This window comes from Glandiceps talaboti, chromosome 7 (assembly GCF_964340395.1).
Source record: "Glandiceps talaboti chromosome 7, keGlaTala1.1, whole genome shotgun sequence".
Lineage (NCBI taxonomy): Eukaryota > Metazoa > Hemichordata > Enteropneusta > Spengelidae > Glandiceps > Glandiceps talaboti.
The window spans coordinates 13,463,560-13,485,312 of NC_135555.1; the positions used below are offsets into that span (position 1 = coordinate 13,463,560).

The 21,753-nt window shown below is 35.3% G+C and overlaps 1 protein-coding gene across 2 annotated transcripts in view; it reads right to left on the bottom strand.

The window, feature by feature from the left end:
• LOC144437339 (kinesin-like protein KIF28) overlaps nucleotides 1-21,753 on the bottom strand; it is a 38,178-nt gene that overhangs the window by 3,002 nt on the left and 13,423 nt on the right. The window contains exons 7-25 of one of the 2 annotated variants that reach the window (XM_078126263.1): nucleotides 21,281-21,359; nucleotides 21,104-21,167; nucleotides 19,755-19,941; nucleotides 18,446-18,598; nucleotides 17,862-17,959; nucleotides 17,477-17,574; nucleotides 16,800-17,032; nucleotides 15,891-15,991; nucleotides 15,125-15,330; nucleotides 14,421-14,563; nucleotides 13,883-14,029; nucleotides 13,333-13,480; nucleotides 12,749-12,836; nucleotides 12,059-12,232; nucleotides 11,341-11,463; nucleotides 10,210-10,479; nucleotides 9,267-9,440; nucleotides 8,731-8,859; nucleotides 6,845-6,898 (exon numbers count right to left, since the gene is read on the bottom strand). In XM_078126263.1, coding sequence (XP_077982389.1) covers nucleotides 6,845-6,898; nucleotides 8,731-8,859; nucleotides 9,267-9,440; nucleotides 10,210-10,479; nucleotides 11,341-11,463; nucleotides 12,059-12,232; nucleotides 12,749-12,836; nucleotides 13,333-13,480; nucleotides 13,883-14,029; nucleotides 14,421-14,563; nucleotides 15,125-15,330; nucleotides 15,891-15,991; nucleotides 16,800-17,032; nucleotides 17,477-17,574; nucleotides 17,862-17,959; nucleotides 18,446-18,598; nucleotides 19,755-19,941; nucleotides 21,104-21,167; nucleotides 21,281-21,359 — 2,669 coding nt within the window. The remainder of the gene's footprint in view (nucleotides 1-6,844; nucleotides 6,899-8,730; nucleotides 8,860-9,266; nucleotides 9,441-10,209; nucleotides 10,480-11,340; nucleotides 11,464-12,058; nucleotides 12,233-12,748; nucleotides 12,837-13,332; nucleotides 13,481-13,882; nucleotides 14,030-14,420; nucleotides 14,564-15,124; nucleotides 15,331-15,890; nucleotides 15,992-16,799; nucleotides 17,033-17,476; nucleotides 17,575-17,861; nucleotides 17,960-18,445; nucleotides 18,599-19,754; nucleotides 19,942-21,103; nucleotides 21,168-21,280; nucleotides 21,360-21,753) is intronic. The other variant, XM_078126264.1, reaches the window with a different exon arrangement.

The following is a 21,753-nucleotide window of genomic DNA, read 5'->3' on the forward strand; positions in this document are numbered from 1 at the left end:
GGTGCCTTTCTATATATGTATGTATGTATGTATGTATGTATGTATGTATGTATGTATGTATGTATGTATGTATGTATGTATGTATGTATGTATGTATGTATGTATGTATGTATGTATGTATGTATGTATGCATGCATGCATGTGTATGTGTGTGTGTTGTGTGTGTGCCCACGTGCATGCATGCATGTGTGTGTGTGTGTGTGTGTGTGAGTGTATGTGTGTATGTGTATTGTTTGTAGAACATCATTTTCAAATATATACACTCTGTTCTTTGTCTTTCTACAAAGGAGCAATTGTTGCAAGGACTAGAATAATCACTGGAGTTAAGACATGGAAAAAAACAGCAAAACACACCAGTACATACATTCAAAAGCTACATTGTGTATTTAAAAGAAAGCTGATATATCCAGTCATAGAACAAACTCCAATGTAGAAAGCAAAGAACATAGTCTAGCTGTTAGTGGTAAGTATACAGATACACAATGTAAATACACGAAGATGTGTACATGGCAATCTGATTAAAATCCAATGTAGATGTCAGCTAATCGTTCATTGCTATTTTACCTTCTTTATTTTGCCTGAATTGACCTTTGTGGTACATGTTATGTTTTTATCCTGATCGACTCCTCTAACTCTAGTCGAGGAGGCGATCAGGATAAAAACGTAAACATGTACCACGAAGGTCAATTCAGGCAAAACAGAAATGAAAGATTAGCCGACATCTACATCGGATTTTAATCAGATTGTGTACATGGTAGTATATTAAAAGTTCATCCCAGTAGTTCATCATGTATGTTAAAGTAACATGATTATTTGAACAGAAAATGAAACAGTACATATGAACAGATATTACACATTAAACTTAAAACACAAGATATGAATTTAAATAAAATTAAATTTGATTATATACTTTATTATTACTATGGTAGCAGTTGTGAAGTTTTGACATTGCAATATGGTATGTGGTAGGTGTTATATGGTAAAATGTGTGCATCGTTCCTTATTTACCAATACTTTGGGGGTTTATTTTTATCTATACTGGTATTAATTAGATTTGTGTATTATGTGTTGTTGGATAGTGAATGCTATCTATAACTGTCAGGTGCTGTGAGGCTGTGCCAGTAGTTTTAAACTATTTTTTTTTTCTGCAACAATGATGGAATAATTAGGTTTGATATTAATACCATCAGTTATGCATGATATCCACGCTATAAAGCGTATTGGTCGCTGCTTTATGTACGACACTAATTACGAAATCCAAGCATTTTTAAATACTGTTGTTTATTTATGCACGTCACCAATTATGATATCCAAGTGATTTTACATATTGTCGTTGTTCTATCTCTATAGCTGTGGAAGCGAAAACTCAACATTGTATTAAAACGATACAATCTATGCACAGCTACCATGAACCAACATTCACCAAGAATAACACTTTATCCTAGATGTAAACATGAAAAAACAGAATCAATGCAATAAAACAAAACAGTACATGGGGTATGTGTAACAAAACACAGAGTGCACTCACTGGACAGGCAGCCATATTAACATTTTAACACAACTAAAACAGACAGCTTGATAAGCTGGGATAAGTCTATTGGCTGTTGGCATGGGAATTACACACCAGAACTTTCAGGTAAATTTGGCGAAAAGTTTAACATATGGCACTACAGTTCCACTAGAAGCATGTGATATTGTGACACCTTAAGTTCCATATGATCTGTCCATACAGGTCCAACGTTCTTTCATTTTCATTTTTAAATTTTTTGAGTGGAAAATTTGTCTAACTTGCATGGCCACACAAATACCATAATTTGATAATCACATGTTATGATATACTTAGGGTGTAGCTAATATTTGGAGTTTGTGGAGAATCTGAAAAAGGTAGATTGTGAAATAATATTACTAGTAAATGGAGAATTAGCTGGTATTCAAATTGTTGAAATATTACCAAGTACTGTAACCCTAGATATTTTCACCACTAGAATATTTTGTGATTTTACAGTCTTCAGCTAGTTCTCAAAAACATATTTTTACTAGTTACCAGACTGGTACATTGTGTTAATGTACAAGAAGGCATTTAGTCACCACTTATTTTTGCATATTTGCTCTCCAGTGAAATAAGTGAAAATGTCCAGGTTTACAGTAAACAGTTGTTTTTGCTGGCTTTGACTCTTACAGGAGATTTCATGTAAACTTTCAAATACTACTGGAGTAAAGTATCAACATCAGTGAGACTAACCACAAGTGTTATGTTGCGATAGACACGATAAAGTTAACACACTAACTTTTAATTACACAGTATATCTGGCTCTGTATTTTGTTACATTTCTATTTTGTTCTTGTTATCATTAACAAAAAATGTCTATCTCAACATGAAACATGGTGAGCAGTCTTACTGACCTGTTTAATAGTATTCGTGGCCTATTTACGGTGATTACGGTATATTCCGGTATATTGAACGGAATATACGCCGCAAACAGCCTACAGCATTTGCAAGTTAAGACGTAATCTCCTCTATTTAAATCCCTGACAAATGTATGAATGTTATTCCACAGTAATAATTATAGTACATATATTTGTATTTTGATGCGTTTTCTGGTACACATGTAAAAAATGTACTACCTCTAAAGGATCGTGTTTCACCTAATATTCATTTTCCTATCACTAAAATGTTTGTTTTATCCATTTCAATTATTTAGTATTTGTCTTTGTGTAAAGGTACAGACATCAAAAATTGATATCTATTCAATATATGGTATATATGTATGTTATTTTAATTTTATATGTCATACATGCATTGATCTGACAGGACAGATGGAAAGTGTGTAAAGTGATATTTTGACTTTTAACGAGGTATAACGGACACTACGGATAGCACAGATACAGGAGGTGGTTACTATGGAAACATATCAACACTACTTATGATAATCTGTACATTAGGGAACATGAATGAGAATGGTGGGCGATCATTACCATGGTAACCAACACCAAGGGATGTTTGTACTTTTACAGGATTGTACAGGTGGTGGATTTTTGTCCTGTAGCTTTCTTTTGTACATCTTGCATCTACAAGGAAAACATACAAAGTCATCTTGGGGTTAATCTAAAGTTTATGAAGGTCAATTTGGGTCATAGGTAAGGAGGTCAAGTTGGGTCACCCAAGTTACTTATCCAAGAGGTCAAGTCAGGTCACCGTCAATGTTGAGGTACATGTACCTGTGGGATGCAAAGTTGGGTCATCCAAATTATTGAGGTGAGAGGTCAAGCTGGGTCATCCAAATTATCGAGGTGAGAGGTCAAGCTGGGTCACCCTAATTGTTGTGGCAAGAGGTCCTAGTGGTCATCAACAGTGCTGAGGTCAGACATCAAGTTGGATCACCCAGACTGCTAGGTGAGACCTTAAGAATTGCAGGGGTAGAGTGGTTATACCCTGGGGGTTGAGTGGTTATACCCTGAATGTCTGGCCAAGTCAAAAAATGGGAAGGTAGTCAATGCATATACCCACTCAGATAAGATATTCAGTGTATTTTTTACAGGAATTAGGCATACAACCCTGTACATTATACTGCTGACAGTGATGTTTTTCATCCAGTCAAGTCAGTTATATCAATTAAAGAGATCTACCATGGTTGTGAGTACCCAGTGTAATTATACAGTGTCACATGGCTTTGTAAAATGTCACATCATTACCATACATAGAACAGAAAGAAGATTTACAAACACTATATGCAAGGGTAAATACTAAACCTTTACCATTATTTCTTAGAAATCTATATCCATACATAGAAAGTTATCTGAAGATTTATTACTTTTATGATTGTTGCAATTATACAGGTAAATACACCACTACCTACACCATAGTATGTTGCATTACTACTATCTACACATACACATGTACAACACAATCCAAGTGTGTATCCCTGTCCTGTACTGTGATGTTAACCAGAGAGTACCAGCATGAGAGTCACCTTTGACCTCTCCATTTTCAGTTATACACATGTAGAGGTCTAATGAGTCTATATATACACCAAATACAATCAATTTATATAGTTCATCGTTGTCACATTGTTAACAATATTACACACAACACATACGTACAATATAGCAACTACCACAGTATAGTTGTACAGTACGTGTAACACATTAAACATGACAATCACATAAGACTGCAGAACACACGTGAGTACAGTACAATATATTGCACATAGCACACTGTACATCACAGTTCAATGAAATACAGCACAGCATTTTATGTACACAGTACAGCACAGCACATCACAAGTACGGTATAGTGTAATCCAGTACAGTACAGTAAAATACAACACAACACAACCAACCAACCAACTACACTACTGTTACAGTACTGTTACAGAGAAAGTCTCTATACAGCATGTATGTTTCATATATGTTACAGTTTCAATACTGGAGGACCAACCAACAAACAAACAAACAAACACACACAGAGGACACAGTGCTTCAAACATTAGGACTATGGTAGTACATGAAACAGAACGGAGACAACCATCCAGTTCATAGTGTACAGGTACAGCATGCCAATAATACAACAATAAGTGAACAGAAATGGTCACCTTGTTATCACCATTGTTGTCTGGCTGGTTTTGTTTTGTTGGGATCACATAATCATTACCCAAACTTTGTTCTTCTCTTGTAACCTGCTGAAAGTTGATCCAACAATCTATCAACTCTTCTGGTTTGATATTGAATTATTTGAATCCCTTGTGTGATATTTTGACTTAATATTCTGAACTTACTGATTTGTACTGGTATTGAATAATTTAACTTTTTCCTTCATTAAATGGTAGGAGTAAATTTTGGCATTTTTAACTTAATAGATGATAAAACTTTCACTTGGGAAAATCTGTTTTGGTTGTCAATAAATACTATCCTAAACAGTTTGTTGAAGGAAATAGTTTTTCTTAGAATTTTATTTTAGTATCCTGTACCATGTTTACAGTTAATGATAAAATTTCACAATCATTTCAGACTTGCTGTTTCAGAATGACTACAGTTTGCTACCTACATGAAAATTTTCCTTACTCCTGGCACACTTTGTCATTATGACATACAGTGAAACAGTGTACTCAGATGTTATGGCTTGTATATTATGACAAAATAACACAAACAATATTAACAAATCTATATGTACGTTATGGATGTTACTGTTGTATTGTATGTGTTGTGTAGTGTGTCCTTGTAGCACATGTGACATATGACAAGCAAACAACACACACACAACAAGACAAAAATAAACAGGAATAAACATGCAAACTAAGATCTGGTGATTTAGCGTATAAAGGTCTGGGTTTCAGTTTTAACAGCCATCACACTGAGGACTACAAATTCTAGCAAGGAGGACATGCAGTTTGGGTAAAATACTTAATTGTAATTGTGGATGTTCAAATTTAGCTATACTACCAATGAGAATTGAATTTAACTAATGCTAATGAGAGAACCTGGGAATGAAACCCTGGCCTTTAACACCAACACTGCCTTACTATTAACACTGCGCATACTGTAATGCTGTAATATACATTATAAGATACACATGGAAAATTTGCTGTCAACACCTACTCAGGCATTGACTTGCCATAGTGTACACTGACTAGGTACATTCAAGAATGGGTATAATGTTTTAGAATGGGTATACTCTAAAATAGCTATACTCAAGAATGGGTATGCTATTAGAATGGGTACTCTAAAATGGGTATGCTGGGTTTTGTTTTTTTAAAAATTTAATGCAATGGACTGCATTGCTATCGGCACTCCGCGGGTTCAGTGTACTGTTACAGTGTAAAGGTAACTTTCACTTGGTACATCAGGTTGCTGTCAACACCAACTGAGGACAATGGACATTTGTCAACACAATGAATACACCAACACACTAAATTCCATGAAAATGATAGCTCTGGTACATCACAAGATGAACATCCACTGCTGGGTAATTCTTGATGACAGCATGGGTATACTGAGGTTTGTAACAAGAGTTGAAAACAAACAAGGAAAATAGGGATGCTGCTTGCAGTCAAACACTGGCTGGGACACACTTGGCCACTACACTAGCAGATATATAGACAACCAACTCATGCATGCATGGGTACGTTAGGGTACCATGAAAAAAGTATGGGCACCCAATAGGTTGCTAACAGCTATAAACAACCAATATGGGTACATTTGGGTATAATGAAAAATGTACGGGTTCACTTGGTTGCCAACAGCTGTAGATATGGGTACGTTATGGTACATGTACCATGAAAAATGTATGGGTATAGACTAGGGTGCCAGCTAGCAGCTATATAGACAACTGATAATGTGATATGGGTATACATTCAGGTGCCATGAAAAATGTAAGGGTACACACTCCATTGCTATCACTACTGGTAAACACCCCACTGCAAGTCCACTGCAATTTGACAACACTTCAACAAGAGTACTACTACTCTAAAACAGCTAGCATATCACACGGTATGGGTATAATGGACCAAATCTAACATGCTGGGGTTGATCAAATCTTAGTAATTCATATCTTACTTTAATCAACTCCTCAGTTGTCATCTTATTTATGTCAAGACTTACAACACTACCAGTCTCTTCCTAAAAAAGTATTTACAAGTATAAAAAAAAAACAAAGCAAAAAGAAACAAACAAGTAAAAAACAAAGATACATAAAGAACAGAAAGAACTATTTTGACTATAAGCCTGCAGTTGTGTGCACTCTGTGTTTTATGTTATATGTGAACTGTTATGAGTGAGATATCAGTTTTTTAGTATAAAATTAAATGAACACAGAATTGTTAGTTGACATGCACACTTGAACTCTTACATTGGCGTCACCACTTGTGACCTTGTCCTGGGCCTTTTTGTGACCATGTAAAATCTGAAGAAAGAATGACATGATTGGGTTAGGAAGAAGACGCTACACTAAAAGATAGATGGACTGTTAATTTGAGATAACACCGATGATCACCTGAAGTATACAAAAACCAAGACAAAAATTTGAAAGATTGAGGATATTATATACAAACGTACTAGTTATTCTCGATACACATGAGATCACTATAAATTTAAGTGACTTCACCTTTATCACTTGGGCTCAAATGAAGTAGTACAATTGTCTTCATTAAAGTCAAATGATTTGAATTTATACAACATTATAAGATGGTCATATCGTTTCGTACGTTCCATCTCATCAAGTTGGCATAAATTATTAATCTGATTTGAGAGACATCCATGCATGCTACTTCTGATGACCATTGTAAAGTCTGAGATATATATACAGACTTGACCCATTTAACTGCCTGGTGATTCTTTAATACTGAATATCAAAAACACACACATACACACACACACACACACACACACACACACACACACACACACACACACACACACACACACAACACACATTCACAAAATCAGGTCTTGTTGGTTGTGACCTTTAGACAATTAGGGACTTTAAATACAAGATGAGTACAAGGCTTGGTACACTCCAATAGATGTCTTCTGTGAGGGGAGTTTCAGACATTAGCAGCTGTATAGTTCACATTCACATTGAGTACAACATCAGCCTCAAGTTTCCTTTTCAAGAGGGAACCTGTTTGCACACACAAGCTCATACCTCAATAATTTCCTATTCAGCATACATACTTCAGATAACATTACATTCCATCAAAACAATGGTAATGATGATATAGTATATTAGTATGTACAACGTCTTATGCCATTTCATTCACATTGACAGCTCTACTAAAAACATCTATGCCAATGATTTGAGAAGTTCCTTTCGAAAATTTGACAAATATTTCTTATACATGTACATTATGAATTCCTCTTTGCAGTACCAGAAATGAAGAATATGTTTGTGGCTCAAAAGACACAACAATAAAAAAAAATAGTTTGATCCCAAAAATGCAAATTGCCAATCTATAGTATAACTATTACAGCAAACTCAATAGCCAAACTTTGCCATCTAGCAGTATGTCTGTGACGTTGATGACAAGTCAACTTAAAAACATCACCACTTATTGACGTCAAATCATGGTGACAATACAGTGTGTCTCTTTGCTGTGATTGCTGTAACATGCCACCATACCATACATACATCACTCATACATCAGAGAAAGTTGGACAGAAAAATGGCAAGTAGATCAAGAACAGTATAGAAATAAGAAAAGGTAAAAAGATAAAAACAAAACAAATTAATCTGTACATTCATAGAAGGCTATCAACTCAATTTTTTGATTAAGAGGAAACAATAGCGCTGATCATTGGATTTTCTAGTACACCAGAGAAAGATAAAATATCACCCTGTTTATATATTCTCGTAAGTTTCAACTTTGTTCGGAGAATTACTGGAGTTGAAAAAATATTCCAAAAAGTTTGCAGTAAATTATGATAGAAATTTTTATGCAGCAATATCAGTGAATTGCAAATTGATTTTCAACTGATGTACACAACAATGTTTGAAATTTGAAAGTGTTCAGTTGTAAACTATAAATTTTGAAATGAAAAAATCACGGTAAATTTTATTCTGCATTGATTACTGACATAATAAAATATATTAAGTGATTTAGTTTACAGGATTGTTGTCTATGAAAATAGTCCAAGCAGTCCTTCTATGAAGCAAGTCTTCACTACATTGTCTTTCTGGCGATGCATAGCTCTGCAGACTTCAAATAGTCTACAAAAAAACTTGCCAAAATAACCTACCTGATTAAGAAGATGTACCCTTGTTTTCAGTTTGGTTCCAGTGCTGTAAGCAACTGCAGACACTGCACGGTAAAATGGTTCATATTGTTGTTGCTCTGGGGTTTTGCCTTCCCATTCTTTGCATATTTCCTAGAAAAGAAATGGTATTATTATTATTTAGAAACAGCTGGCAGACAAATGACATTAACAAAAACAAGACTACACATGGAAAGAAAAATGTACTGACCCTAAAATTTAAAAAAAAATAAATACAATGTGAAGCTCAAAAGTTCAATAATAGTCAGCTCTTTGTGAAATCATTAAAATTGGCAAGAGGAATGTTTTGACAATATTTCAAGCAATGCATTATGAATTATGTATATGCATGCTGTTGTGACGTAGAATGACCATATATTTTGTTTGAACACACTCAACTTGGCTGGTGTGTGGTATGCTATTGGACTGTTATGCCCATAAACAATTGTTTGCCTCTCCACCCTGTTTTTAAAAAAAAAAAATTTTTCTTCTTCCTCTGATTTCTAGGTAGATAAATTTACCTGCATTCTTTTCTCTTTCTTTTCAAGTCTTTCATACTTTTTGTGCAGTAAGACAAGTTCTGCCTTCAGCTGAGAGGAATCACTACTCCCATCAAGTCCAAATGAAGTCATTCTTCTCTGGCTAAGACCAGGTCTTTCCTGGTTTGACTTGATTGATTCCATTTCACGGAGTTCCTACAACAATTAAATAACAGCAATGAAATGATGTGATGATGATGATGGGGGCGGGGGTGGTGGGGGGGGGGGCAGAGAGGAAAGGTAATCAGATTATAATAGTGCAGTAGGCCAATTTTTCACACCTGTTTGTGGTGATGGAGGCAGTGGTCATGTGAGTGGTGGTGGTGGTTATGCGAGTGGCGGTGGTCATGTGAGTGGTGGTAGTAGTCATGTGAGTGGTGGTGGCAGTAGATGATTCTTATGATACAGCTTGCATTTGACATTTAAACTTTGAATTTACTGATTGGCAGCCATGTTTGATGTGGCCTTGTGTTCTAGCCAGTACCATGAAGATAAGCCGGAGATAGCCATGTGAAAGGTCTGTTTGTGTTGGACGTGGCAGTTATACATGTGTGGTGGTAGTGGTAGTAGTGGTAGTAGTAGCTAGTGGTGGTGGTAATGTTATTCATGATGTTGGTCATGAAGATGGTAGTGGTGGTGGTGATGGTTGTAGTGGTAGTGGTGATGTTGGTCGTGATGCTGGTCATGATGATGGTAGTGGTGGATGTGGTAGTAGTAGCTAGTGGTGGTGGTGGTGATGTTGGTTGGGATGTTGTCGTGATGATGGTAGTGGTGGCTGTAGTGGTAGTGGTGATGTTGGTCGTGATGTTGGGTGAGCGTGATAATGGTAGTGGTGGTGATGGTTATGATGATGTTGGTCATGGTGGTGGTCATGATGGTGGTAGTGCTAGTGGTAGAGTTCATTATATAAACTATAACTCCTTACCTTGGTGGTCATTTTGACAAGTTTAGAGTCAGCTACCTGGTCTTCCTGTACTCCGTACAAAAGGAACGTAATACTACCATTTTCAAAGTAATCCAGATGGTCTTGTGAAACACTAGGGAAGGCAATCACCCTGGAGTGATTCCATTCTGGTGACAAAGTACCTGATAGCGTTTTTGTCTGAGTATAGCTGTCTTCATTATACACCTTGTATTTCACAAATAATCCCTTGGAGTACCTGGCTTTGTTGACATCAGCATTACGTATGGTTACCTAGAGAAAAACAAATGTAACATATGAAAGAGTATAGAGGAAGGCAAATAGTAATAATATATTTCAGTCCTTAAAAATCAAGTTATTATATATGTTTTAAGCTATGGTTTATCTTCAGTGTAAAGGCTAGATTAGACTGTAAGACACGTCGTGATGTTCTGCCCTCACCGGCCTCCTCTCACCAGGCTTCCTCTATTGGGAGGGGTTGGCCGATGTGTGAGGGCGCCCCGTCATGGTGTACCTTACAGGAACCAAACAGAAACAAACAACCAGTATATAGAATACATATAGCATATACTATACACACCCACAAAACACGCGCTAGCATGCGTCTTCCCGGCAAAATTACATGCACTTTCACAACTAATTACAGATTATAAACACTTGGAATTCTTCTTCCTGTCTCCTGCGAGTATTTTCTGTTGCTTCTTTTAACTTTGTTTATTTAAGGCCAAAAAAAGAAAAGCATAGTTTCTGGTCAAAACATTTTGTCTAAAGTGGTGTAACAACATGATTTTTTTTTTTAATTCTCAACAAACCTGTCACTCGATTTACTATTTATTATGGAAGCTATAGTTACTGTTCTTTTTATTTAGTACTTGAGAGCAAGTGTGTATGTTGGGCAGATATCATTTGCTTGTTCAAGTTTTGGCTCTGCAGTTGTCTTCACTGAAGTAGGGAGGGTTATTTTGTGTTTTCCCCTAGATCTGCAGGCTGCATGAGCTGGTCAAACACGAAAAAAAAAATCAATGCGGTGGTATTTAAAGTGATGTGCATGCTGACCAGAAACAGTTCTTCTTTTTTTCTTTTTGGTATTTAGCCAACTTATTGACGCACATGACGTAAACATGATTGGCTTACCTTGAAGTAATACGGTTTACCAAGTAACTCTTGTGGATCGTCTACAAACTTGTCCTCATCTACAGGTTTACCTGCCTGTGTACATGGTGTGATGACCAAACTCATTTGACCTTCCTCTGTGCCCTTTTACAAAATCAACACACATACTAGATAATTAATAATTGAATATCATATTATTATAGGCCATCACTAAAAATACATTCAGACATGTCATCACTAAAAATACATTCAAACATGTCGCCAACATTTTATTTATTTGTAAGTCTTTGCGTTTCTATTTTATTGAGCTCCCAGAGTTAGAAAGCAAAATTACAACAAATACTGGAAATCTGGAAATTTTGCTAAAGATTTTTTTTTTCATTATTTGGCTGGATAACAAAAAAAACAAAAATACATAAGCAGTGACTAAAATGTCTTCTTGGACATGAAAACAATGTACCAGTCTGGTATTTAGTGAAAATTAGTCTTTACAAATACCTCTGACATTTAGTCATTTTATATCTTCATATTGCTGTATGTTGCTTGTGCCCTTGAAAATTTGTCATGGGAGAACATTGTGACCTTTGAACTGAACACTATGACCTTTGAACTCCATCACCACTTTTTAACTCGCAGACTGATCTCTTACTTGGTGAAATCCCATAAAGTAGTAACATACATAGTTTCATGTCACAGAGGGCACTGTTTATATGATCAAATTATGGTTTATGGATTCTACCTTGTAGTCAGTGACTGCAAGTTCATCATCGAAATCCAGAGCGTATGCTAAACTCTGTAAGAAGGTATTACAACTACCAATCAAGACATCCTCTGTTGGTTCCCAGAATGGATCGGCTTCCTTGGAGATTTTGTTGATATCTTCATCCCCGTCTAACCATCTTTGGTACAAATCCTAAACAAAGTGAACACATATATTGAAAATGTGAATTGTTTCGAAAGAAAATTGCTACCTATGATATGTGACATATGGGCCTGCTTTCTCCCCCCCCCCCCCCCCCCCCCCCCCATTATCATACACAACCATTCAGTCACCCTCCACACACAAACCCACATACTCATAGTGACACACACACATACCCATAGCCACATAAACATACACTTATGGGTACAACCTGTGATATACTGTGATGAACACAACCACATATAATGAAATACATATGCAACCTGCAGTGACACACAAACATGTATATACATCATAGACACATACAGAGAGAGAGAGAGAGAGAGAGAGAGAGAGAGAGAGAGAGAGAGAGAGAGAGAGAGAGAGAGAGAGAGAGAGAATAAGAGAGAGAGAGAGAGCAAGAGAGAGAGAGAGAGAGAGAGAGAGAGAGAGATTAAATTATCACTCTCTAAAGTACAGTACATAGTACAAGACAACACATAATAACATGTCTAGTCTATAGCATACCTGCATCAGATATCTCCTGTTCATAAATTTGCCTCTTTCCCAAAGCCAAGTGTTGCCATTCAACAAGTTCTTCATTTTAACCATCACTCTGTAAAGAAATAAATTGTACGATTAAAAAAAATATCATGCCAATACTCTTACATGTATGACAAAATAAATTGAATGAGTTGAATGAATCTGTGCCAAAATACTTTGAATTAATTTATTCTCAACATAAAACAAATTTTGTAAATTGTGAGAAATACAACATTTCAGACAAAACCTTTGCTTCAATCTACTTTCCTGGGTAGACACAGACATACTGATACATACTGAGACAGATACACACAGACACATATTCACACATATACAGACACACAGATTGACTGACTGACACAATCAAAACATATTAGGTATTTCCTAAAAAAAACCATACAAGGCTCTTTTAAAACTCTTTTAATTATTTTTATTTTGATACTTTCTACTCATGTTTAGCTGGGAATTAAGCTGAGCTAGACAAACACAGAAAAAAGACGAATATCATAACATGACATTAACAGTGATATACAGAAGACCATGCAGTAACAACAACAACAATAACTTACTTGGTTTCTTTACCACTTCCTTCCTGGGCAGCTCCACTAAGAAGCACCACTTCAAAACTCTTATGTTTGTTAAGTTCTTCACTGACAGCATTAGCTTCACTCACCATAGGAAGTATTTCTAAAACTTGTTCTTGTGCTCTTTGTTGATCTACAAATCAAACCAGACAGAAATCTTAGACGTCAATTAAGTCGTCAATATGACTACAGCCCATTACTTGGAAATCTTACTTTCATTTCTGCTGCTTGCCTTAGGGTAAAGGTCATTTTAGGATCATTCTCACAGCCATAGCTCTTGGCCATTATGCATTGTGATTTTCTCAAAATGGAATATAGCTTACAGGCAGTTGTAATGTTAATGTACTTCCACAAAACCTTTGCTCTCTATTTTATAGGGTTCAACAATATTAAAATAAATTTATCAAAGTCTTGTATCTAAAATATGCCATTTATTTTCTTGATTCATATTTCAAATCAATAAAAATCATAAACTGTTGCAAACATGGAGTTTACACTATGGTAGTCATGGTGATGATGATGTCATATATCTTACCTTTTGTAAGTCCCGACATAGCCCCTGTGGCAAAACCTTTGGCCTGTGCAATCTCCTTCTGTGCAAAATCCCAATCTACCTTGTCTGGCGTTCCCTCACCCTTCTTGGGTTTCATCGGATGTTTGAAAACATACATGTGATTAGAACCTGTAAGAAGTGGAATCAGACCGCTTTTAATGTTTGACAAAAATTACCTTTTGTATTTGATTTCTTTACATATTTATGATTTGTATACCTTCCTCATTTAAAAGTTTGGTCAGTCAATATATTAATTATTAAACTTTTACAAAGGTTAGCCTTTTATTTACATCATAAACAAACTATGATACATCAAAAGTTAGATGCTCTAAACTTATCCTTCCATGTTAGTGTTTCATGTGCTGTATAATTCAAGACAAAGCTATAAGATTTGTACATGGATCTTGGTTTACATTAGGCTCATGTGTCTCCCCCCTCCCCTTCCCATTCCTGTAATTTGTTGATAGTCTGCACCTTTTCAATACCTTTCAATAAAAGTTTATAATTTTGTCAAACTAACCAAACAGGACTCTGTCCAGATGATCTAGAACTCTAGCTCCAGTCAGTGGAGTTCCATTGATTTTTATTTTAGCACCTGGACCACCTGGTTTCAATGATATCTCTCCACTTTCATTGGTCACTACAGCATGATTCTTCTGAATACTGGAAAACAAAAACAAAAATGAACATTCGGACATTTTCTCACCAAAACCATCTAAACAACAAATTTTGTACTTGGAAGTGTTTCTTGACAACATGTAGTACATTTTATATCCTTCTTTGTTACTTTTAATTCTTTCAATACCTTTTTTTTAACCGAGCTATTTTCACTTTGTTTCTGCTATTTACCTTCTCTTCATCCAATTTTCAATAGACAGTCTTCGAAGTCACAGTGTTTCAGTTTGCACCAATTTTTTACAACAAGGTTTTTCTATCATTCATTTTCATTCCATACATGTAAAACTATTTCTTTGTCTGAAAGAGGCAAACTTATTTTTTTAAACCAGGTAAATCGTATTTGCACTATCACAGACGATATACACATACTACTTGACTTTCTAACTAGTTTGAAACATGTGACTGATTTTGATCATGAAAGCGATGTTTCACAAATGAAGTTTATAGCTATAGCTAACATTGTGTTTGTGTAACCATGGAGATATATACCTCCATGGTGTAACATACTATTGACCATATGGTATGATGAGATGACTTTTAACATACCTCAATCCACTAAGAGTAATATCAGGTGCGGGGGTGGCATCTTTCCTACCAATGGTTGTCTGAGTGGCACCAACAAAGTAAACAATCATACCACTCAATAGAGGATCCTCATTCAAATTTGCGAAATGTGCTTCTTTATTTTTTCTGACATCAGCCATTGCTTTCTCCTTGTTTTCAGCATCATATTCAGCTTGATCTCGTTTCATCTTAAATATAAATCAATAACAACAAATGTCAATAATCAAAATCTATCATAATCCTAATCCTAAATCAAAATCATTTGTGATCTCACATCGAATTGGATTCTTATGTTCAAAGTTAAAGCCCTTGCAAATTTTCAGTCAACCTATTATGACAAATGGCACTAAAGCGAAGAGTAAAATGTAGACGAAGTCGACAGTCAAGATTGTATATAGATGTTATATCTCTAGTCAAAGTGTCATGACATGATATTCCATAAGGGCTTCAGTGTTTTACTTGTATATTGCCACTAGGACATAAAATATAGTTATTTTGAAATGGTAAATTAGAAACATATATGACTTTGCATTCGTCTACACCTTGATGCATATGTTTCTATCTTACCATTCAAAGTAACTACATTTTTACGGTCCTATTGATTCTTGGAACCATGAACAATATATTCTCCATCATGTACCTCTATTTTGATGTCAGTGAGCTGTACCCATGGTTATCTCGCTTAGATTCAATATTCACTTCAAAAGTTTAACCCATTGTACAATTCACAGCTATCAAATTTCCGTACCTTTTCTTCCCAACCTGTCCCCATATCACCTAATGCTTCTGTATTTGCCATTAACTGTGCACGAATCTCTTCCTCCATTTCTTTCTTCATTCTTTCACGATCTGATACAAACAAACAAACAAACAAACAAACCAATCAAATTACTGACAGTTATAGCTGTACATGTAGTAATTCTATAAGTAGTCCTCCTGTCATGTGTACCACTATAATATCAACAGACTTTATAAGATATACGAATGAAAACAAAATGAGTTCCATTACATTTATCCTTACACCTACAGCCAGCAATCCTTACACTAACTCTGTACATGCTGATAACCAGGTATGTTGTATTATTTGCAATGTGTGTGAATTAAAATACTGCATTCATGCTAATAGATATACATGGTTTTATCTATTATCCAAAAATATTCATTAGAATGTACGTCTCTGACAGCTAACATATTTTTCGACAGATTTTTCAAGTTAAATTTCAACAGACTTGCATATTGCTGCTCTTACGAAAAACTTTTCCATTGGCTTTTAGCTCATGATCTCCAACTATTCATTTGCATGTGAAATGACCCATAACTACTTCTTGCTGCTTATGACAACTGCCTTGTAGTTCGTGAGCGATTGATGATCAGAGTGATCGAGACGGGTTCAAACTTTTCATACGGGAGACGATTCTAGAAAATGATGTCAATTCTCAGTACTTGCAATAGCTTTTTAACTCATGCTAGAGAGTCAAAATAGAACAAGAAGGTCAACTTATTCTCATGCACGCCTATACTAATGCATGTAAAGCATGTGAAGCTGAAGTTATGGCATCAACCAAGAAATCAAATGTTCCTTATTTTTATGATGCACCTAGGCAGTAATATTCTATTTCAGGTACCAAGAATTGTGTACTTGCATTAAGTGACATACCTTCTGCCGACATACTAGCTCCAGCATCCAAAGCACCTACACCCCCACCAGTCAAAGCTTTCTTTAACCTCTCGTTCTCTTCTTTCAATTCACGGATCATTTTATCCAGTGGGTTTTCATTGACAACAGCTTTGTTTTTGATCTTCTTAGCTCTGTCAGCATATCTCAATGTACCTAATGTCTCATCATAATTGATGTCAGCTGGTGATAGAGCAGCTATCATCACGGTTTTACTATGTAAAAGAAACAAAACACCATGGCAACATCAGATCCATCGCTTTCGTTGAGTTGTTTATATAATCTTTTATTTATATCTATTTATACTGCATAGTTCTTTTAAGAATATAAATGCTTGTCTCCCATGAAGTAGAGTAAGGCTCAGTGAGGCCTGTCTCTTATGTGTTTAGTGTTAGTGCAGGAAGAAACCATCCCATTAATTATCATGGAAATTGACTTCATAGTAGTGCGTTTATAGTGCATTTGTTTTACTTTATAGATGTCACAGGTCAATAAACATAGAGGTCAAGGGGTATATAACCATAGAGAGGTCAGAGGTCAATAACCATAGAGGAGTCAAGGGTTAATAAACATAAAGAGGCCCCGGGGTCAATGGCCATAAAGCAGTCAGCAGGCTTAAAGAGCACAAACACAATATCACTACATGTACTGTCACTCACCTGTTACCACCCAAAGCATTTTGCAGTAGTTTGGTAAGAACCGAATCTCTGTAAGGTACCATAATTTTCTTCTTTCCCATTGACAAGTCAGCCAACGCCTAAATACAACAAAACACCAAATAAGTCATTCACAGATTTGGTTTGTACGTAGAGAAAGTGTCAATTCAACAAAAGTAAGCCAGAATGTAAAATGCTAGTGGATCACTTCGGATCACAAGAGTCACAGAGTGTTAATTCTGGCTTACTTTTTGAATATGTGGATAATGGGCAACTTAACTCACCAGTGGAGCATTATAGCCACTGAAAAAATATTTTGTAAGGGATATGATCACTAAGGTATCAAAATCATGACATCATGGAAATGTGTAGAATGTAAAATACTTACTGAAATAACATTACCCAATGCTGACAAAGATTTATTGATATTTGCTCCTTCCTTGAGTCGATCACCAGTGGCACCTGTGCTATCGGCACGTTCACTACCTGGTGATAACAACAACAATCAAATTTTGTAAGCATGTTACCGGACAATATAGTTTGACAAATATGGCAAAATATGACATCATGCCATATGTGTTCAAATAAATATAGTAGTAATAATTAGTTCTTCTATTATGACCAACAATTCTAATTCTCAGTACCTGCAATAGCTTTTTAACTCATCCTAGAGGGTCAAAATAGAACAAGATGGTTGACTAATACTCGCACACACCTATAGTAATGCATGTGAAGTGTGTGAAGTTATGGTGTCGAGTAAGAAATTGAATGTTCATTATTTTTATGATGTGCCTAGGCAGTATTATTCTATTTCAGGTACAGAGAATTACTTATGAGTAAAATTTCTTATCATCTTATCAGGTCGACAGGCTTTGTCAAACTTTCCATTTGCTAGGATGAGATGATGTTTACCACAGAAGCCATGGATAGCTTCTAGACGAACACTATGTTTGATAAAGGAATAAATCTTACCTGCTAAATCCACCAAGTTTATAACACTACTTTTCTTAGTTTCTTGGCCGGCATCATTTTTACTGATTTGATCAAAGGTGATAGTAACCACCGTATGGGCTCTACTGCTGGTGGCATTCATGTTGGTTGAAGCTACTGTACGATTGGATGTACCTGAAAACATAGACAAACTACAGGTCAGCAAATATATTCACTGCAGTGTGGATTTATTCCAGGTAAAATCTGACATAAATGCATTGTGACATAATTATTGGTACATTTGTAATAATCTCTCTAATTATCATTATATTTCTCAATTTTGTCAATAATTTTCAATAAAGTGAATGTGTTTCAGAAATTTAGGAAAGTCAACTTTTGAAATCAAACTGGTCTCAGCTTCTGTTTTTATTATAATTCTTTATTACACAATACACCAAAAACTATTATTTACAGACAAAAAGAACTGGAGAACCATGTTTCAATATTTTTATAATCTCCAAAATTGTAAAAGCGTGAATATAGCTCATCAATAGTTGACTTTCACAATTTTTTTTGTGACCCTGGATTCGTTTTGTCAGGACTGGTGACATTTTTCAAATAGATTTACATTGAATTGTAAACATGCCATCCAAATGATGGGTTCTTAGTTACCACAACAACTCTTCCAGGAACAGAAATGTGCATTCTATTGGTTTCAAAAGCAAGCTTAGGTATTGAAGAGATTTAAAATTGTCATTCAGACTGAATTGTTCTTTTCACATGCCTCCAGGAACACTTGGATGTGGGTCACACAGAGGTCAAGACAGCAGTGAATTGTTTATTAAGTGGGATATTTTAGATGTTTTCAAACTTCATAAATACATAGTAGGTTTCTTTTATGTACGGTTTGATTCATCAACAATCACTGCATTCTTTGCATGATTATTTGAGAGTTACTAGTCACAACTAGGATACTCAATCCTACTGATGTATAATCCACTGTTATATCATGCCAAATGAATGACATCCCTGTCAACATAAAATGTATTAACTATTTATATCATTTCAAACACCCCTTCAAGCAACATCTACTGGAGGAGTATAACTGATCAATAGTATATTTGTAATTTTAATCATTTATACATAATACCTTATATCTTTTGAGTCATATGAGTACTTTGCTGTGAATTTCTGAATATAAATATGTGAGGGGACAGGCCCAGACAAGCTATAAGCTACTTCCCGACTCCCCAACAATTTTACCCACTGTTATAGTTTATATTTATTTGGGTAAATAAACTGATTATTTCAAACCTAGCGACTTCCATCATAACCACATCTGTTCACTCACCTTCAGCAATTCTTTTCTCTATTTCTTTATAACTGCCGACGGCCACTTTTTTCAAATCTTGTACATAGAAGAGACCCAGTTTAGGATTCTGTCTGACTTGTAGTCCTCCTTTAGGGTTAACCTTCTGTAGTAAATCACGTACTTGTTCATTGTAAATTTCCAACATTGAGAATGTGATTTGGTATTTCTGTAAAGATGAGCATTCAAATAGTTGGTCATTGAAATTGTAACATTCATAACATAGATCAATAAATACATAAAATATTTCACTGAGTGTAAATAATAATGATAATAATAATAATAACATGACAGAAACCCATGACGAGTGAGTGCAAGTGTGACGTACTTGGAATATTTGAACGAGTGCTACTTTCACAAGCGTAGAGAAAAACACTGCAAGCACGAGTGCAAATACCCCTTACTACCCACACTGGTACTCATGTGGCATTGGGTTCTTTTATTATTACATATGTATCTGAAACGGCAAATTTCCATAAAAATCATACGATTTCATGTGTAGTGAACTATCGCATCTCCATTTACATATCATTTGCATGCAGATATGCAATAACGTTTTCGGTATTGCACTGCAGGGAAAATACCACTAGTATGCGCGTGCACCAGTGCAAATAATCTCTGGCAGTGGTACGTACATATGTAATATGGTGATTTACTGCATCTGTAGGAAGTCTAATACAATTCTATCAGTTTGGTAGCAATAAACATTACAATAGAAATACAACCCTTGCATCACATGTGTCTAGAAATGCTGTTGATCAGAATGTCGTTTTATCAGTAGTAGGCAATTAAAACTGGCTTTGTAGGTGTCGAAAAGTCGTCTCCTTATCACAATATCAAGCAAACATATATTGATACAAAATAACAGTGTGAGTCTCTGATGCAGGTTCATGCTATGTTCTTATATTGCCATATACAATATGTCACAACTTTCACAGACATATTAACAAACTGATAAAAGCATCCCATACATCTACATCTGAGGCACCTGCTAGCTATTGTTTTTGTATCAATGTATGACAGTTTGATATTGTGATAAGGAGAAGAGTTTTAGGCACTTTCAAAGCCAGTTTTAATAGTCCACCACTGGTGAAACAACATTCTGATCAGCAGCATTTCTAGTCAACTAGTGCAAAAGTTGTAAAAGGGAAATTGTTGGGTGACACATAACAAATGCGTAAACATGAAAATAAAAACATATACGATAGTATCCTAAGATTCATGATTTACTTCATAACTCAACAAAAGTTTCAACTTTCCCACAATTCTATTAATACTTTTTTCCTGGGGACACAAATTCAGATATTTAAATTAAGGATGTTTAGACATACCACATCACCACTGTTCCTCTCCATTGTTTTAAACAGTTCATCACATGTGATTGGAACGATACCCCTATAAATGAAATAGATTGGGGAAACAGTTTATTTCACATTCAACACTGAAAAGTACTCAATCATTTAACCTTGAGAATAGAGGTCAAGGTCAAAAGTCAATACAATATTTACCTATTTTCTCCATATCCGACCATAGAATAGGACTTCCCAGAACCAGTTTGTCCATATGCAAATAAGGAACAATTGAACCCTAAAATATAAATAACAAAACAGTAAATGAGAAACACTTCCTATCATGGTATCGACAAAAAACTATTCTGAGTTGAGGAAAATTTATCTTATTTACACAAAAAGTTCATCAGAACAAATTTACAGCAATAAGTTCATTCCTAATTGAGTGCAATAAAAATGGCTTAAATTTTGTATATTTATTAAGTTTCACGAATTTTCAAAAAAAAAAAAAAGTTTAATTACATTGTAACAATTATTTAATTATAATGTAATGATAATAATGTAAGCTTTTATATAGATATTCCCAATATTGAGCTCAAAGTAGTACGCTACAACAGTATGCCCTGGCATGGACCTATAATGACACAGTGGCTGTTGTAACTATACATTGTTACATGTGTTGAAATATAGAA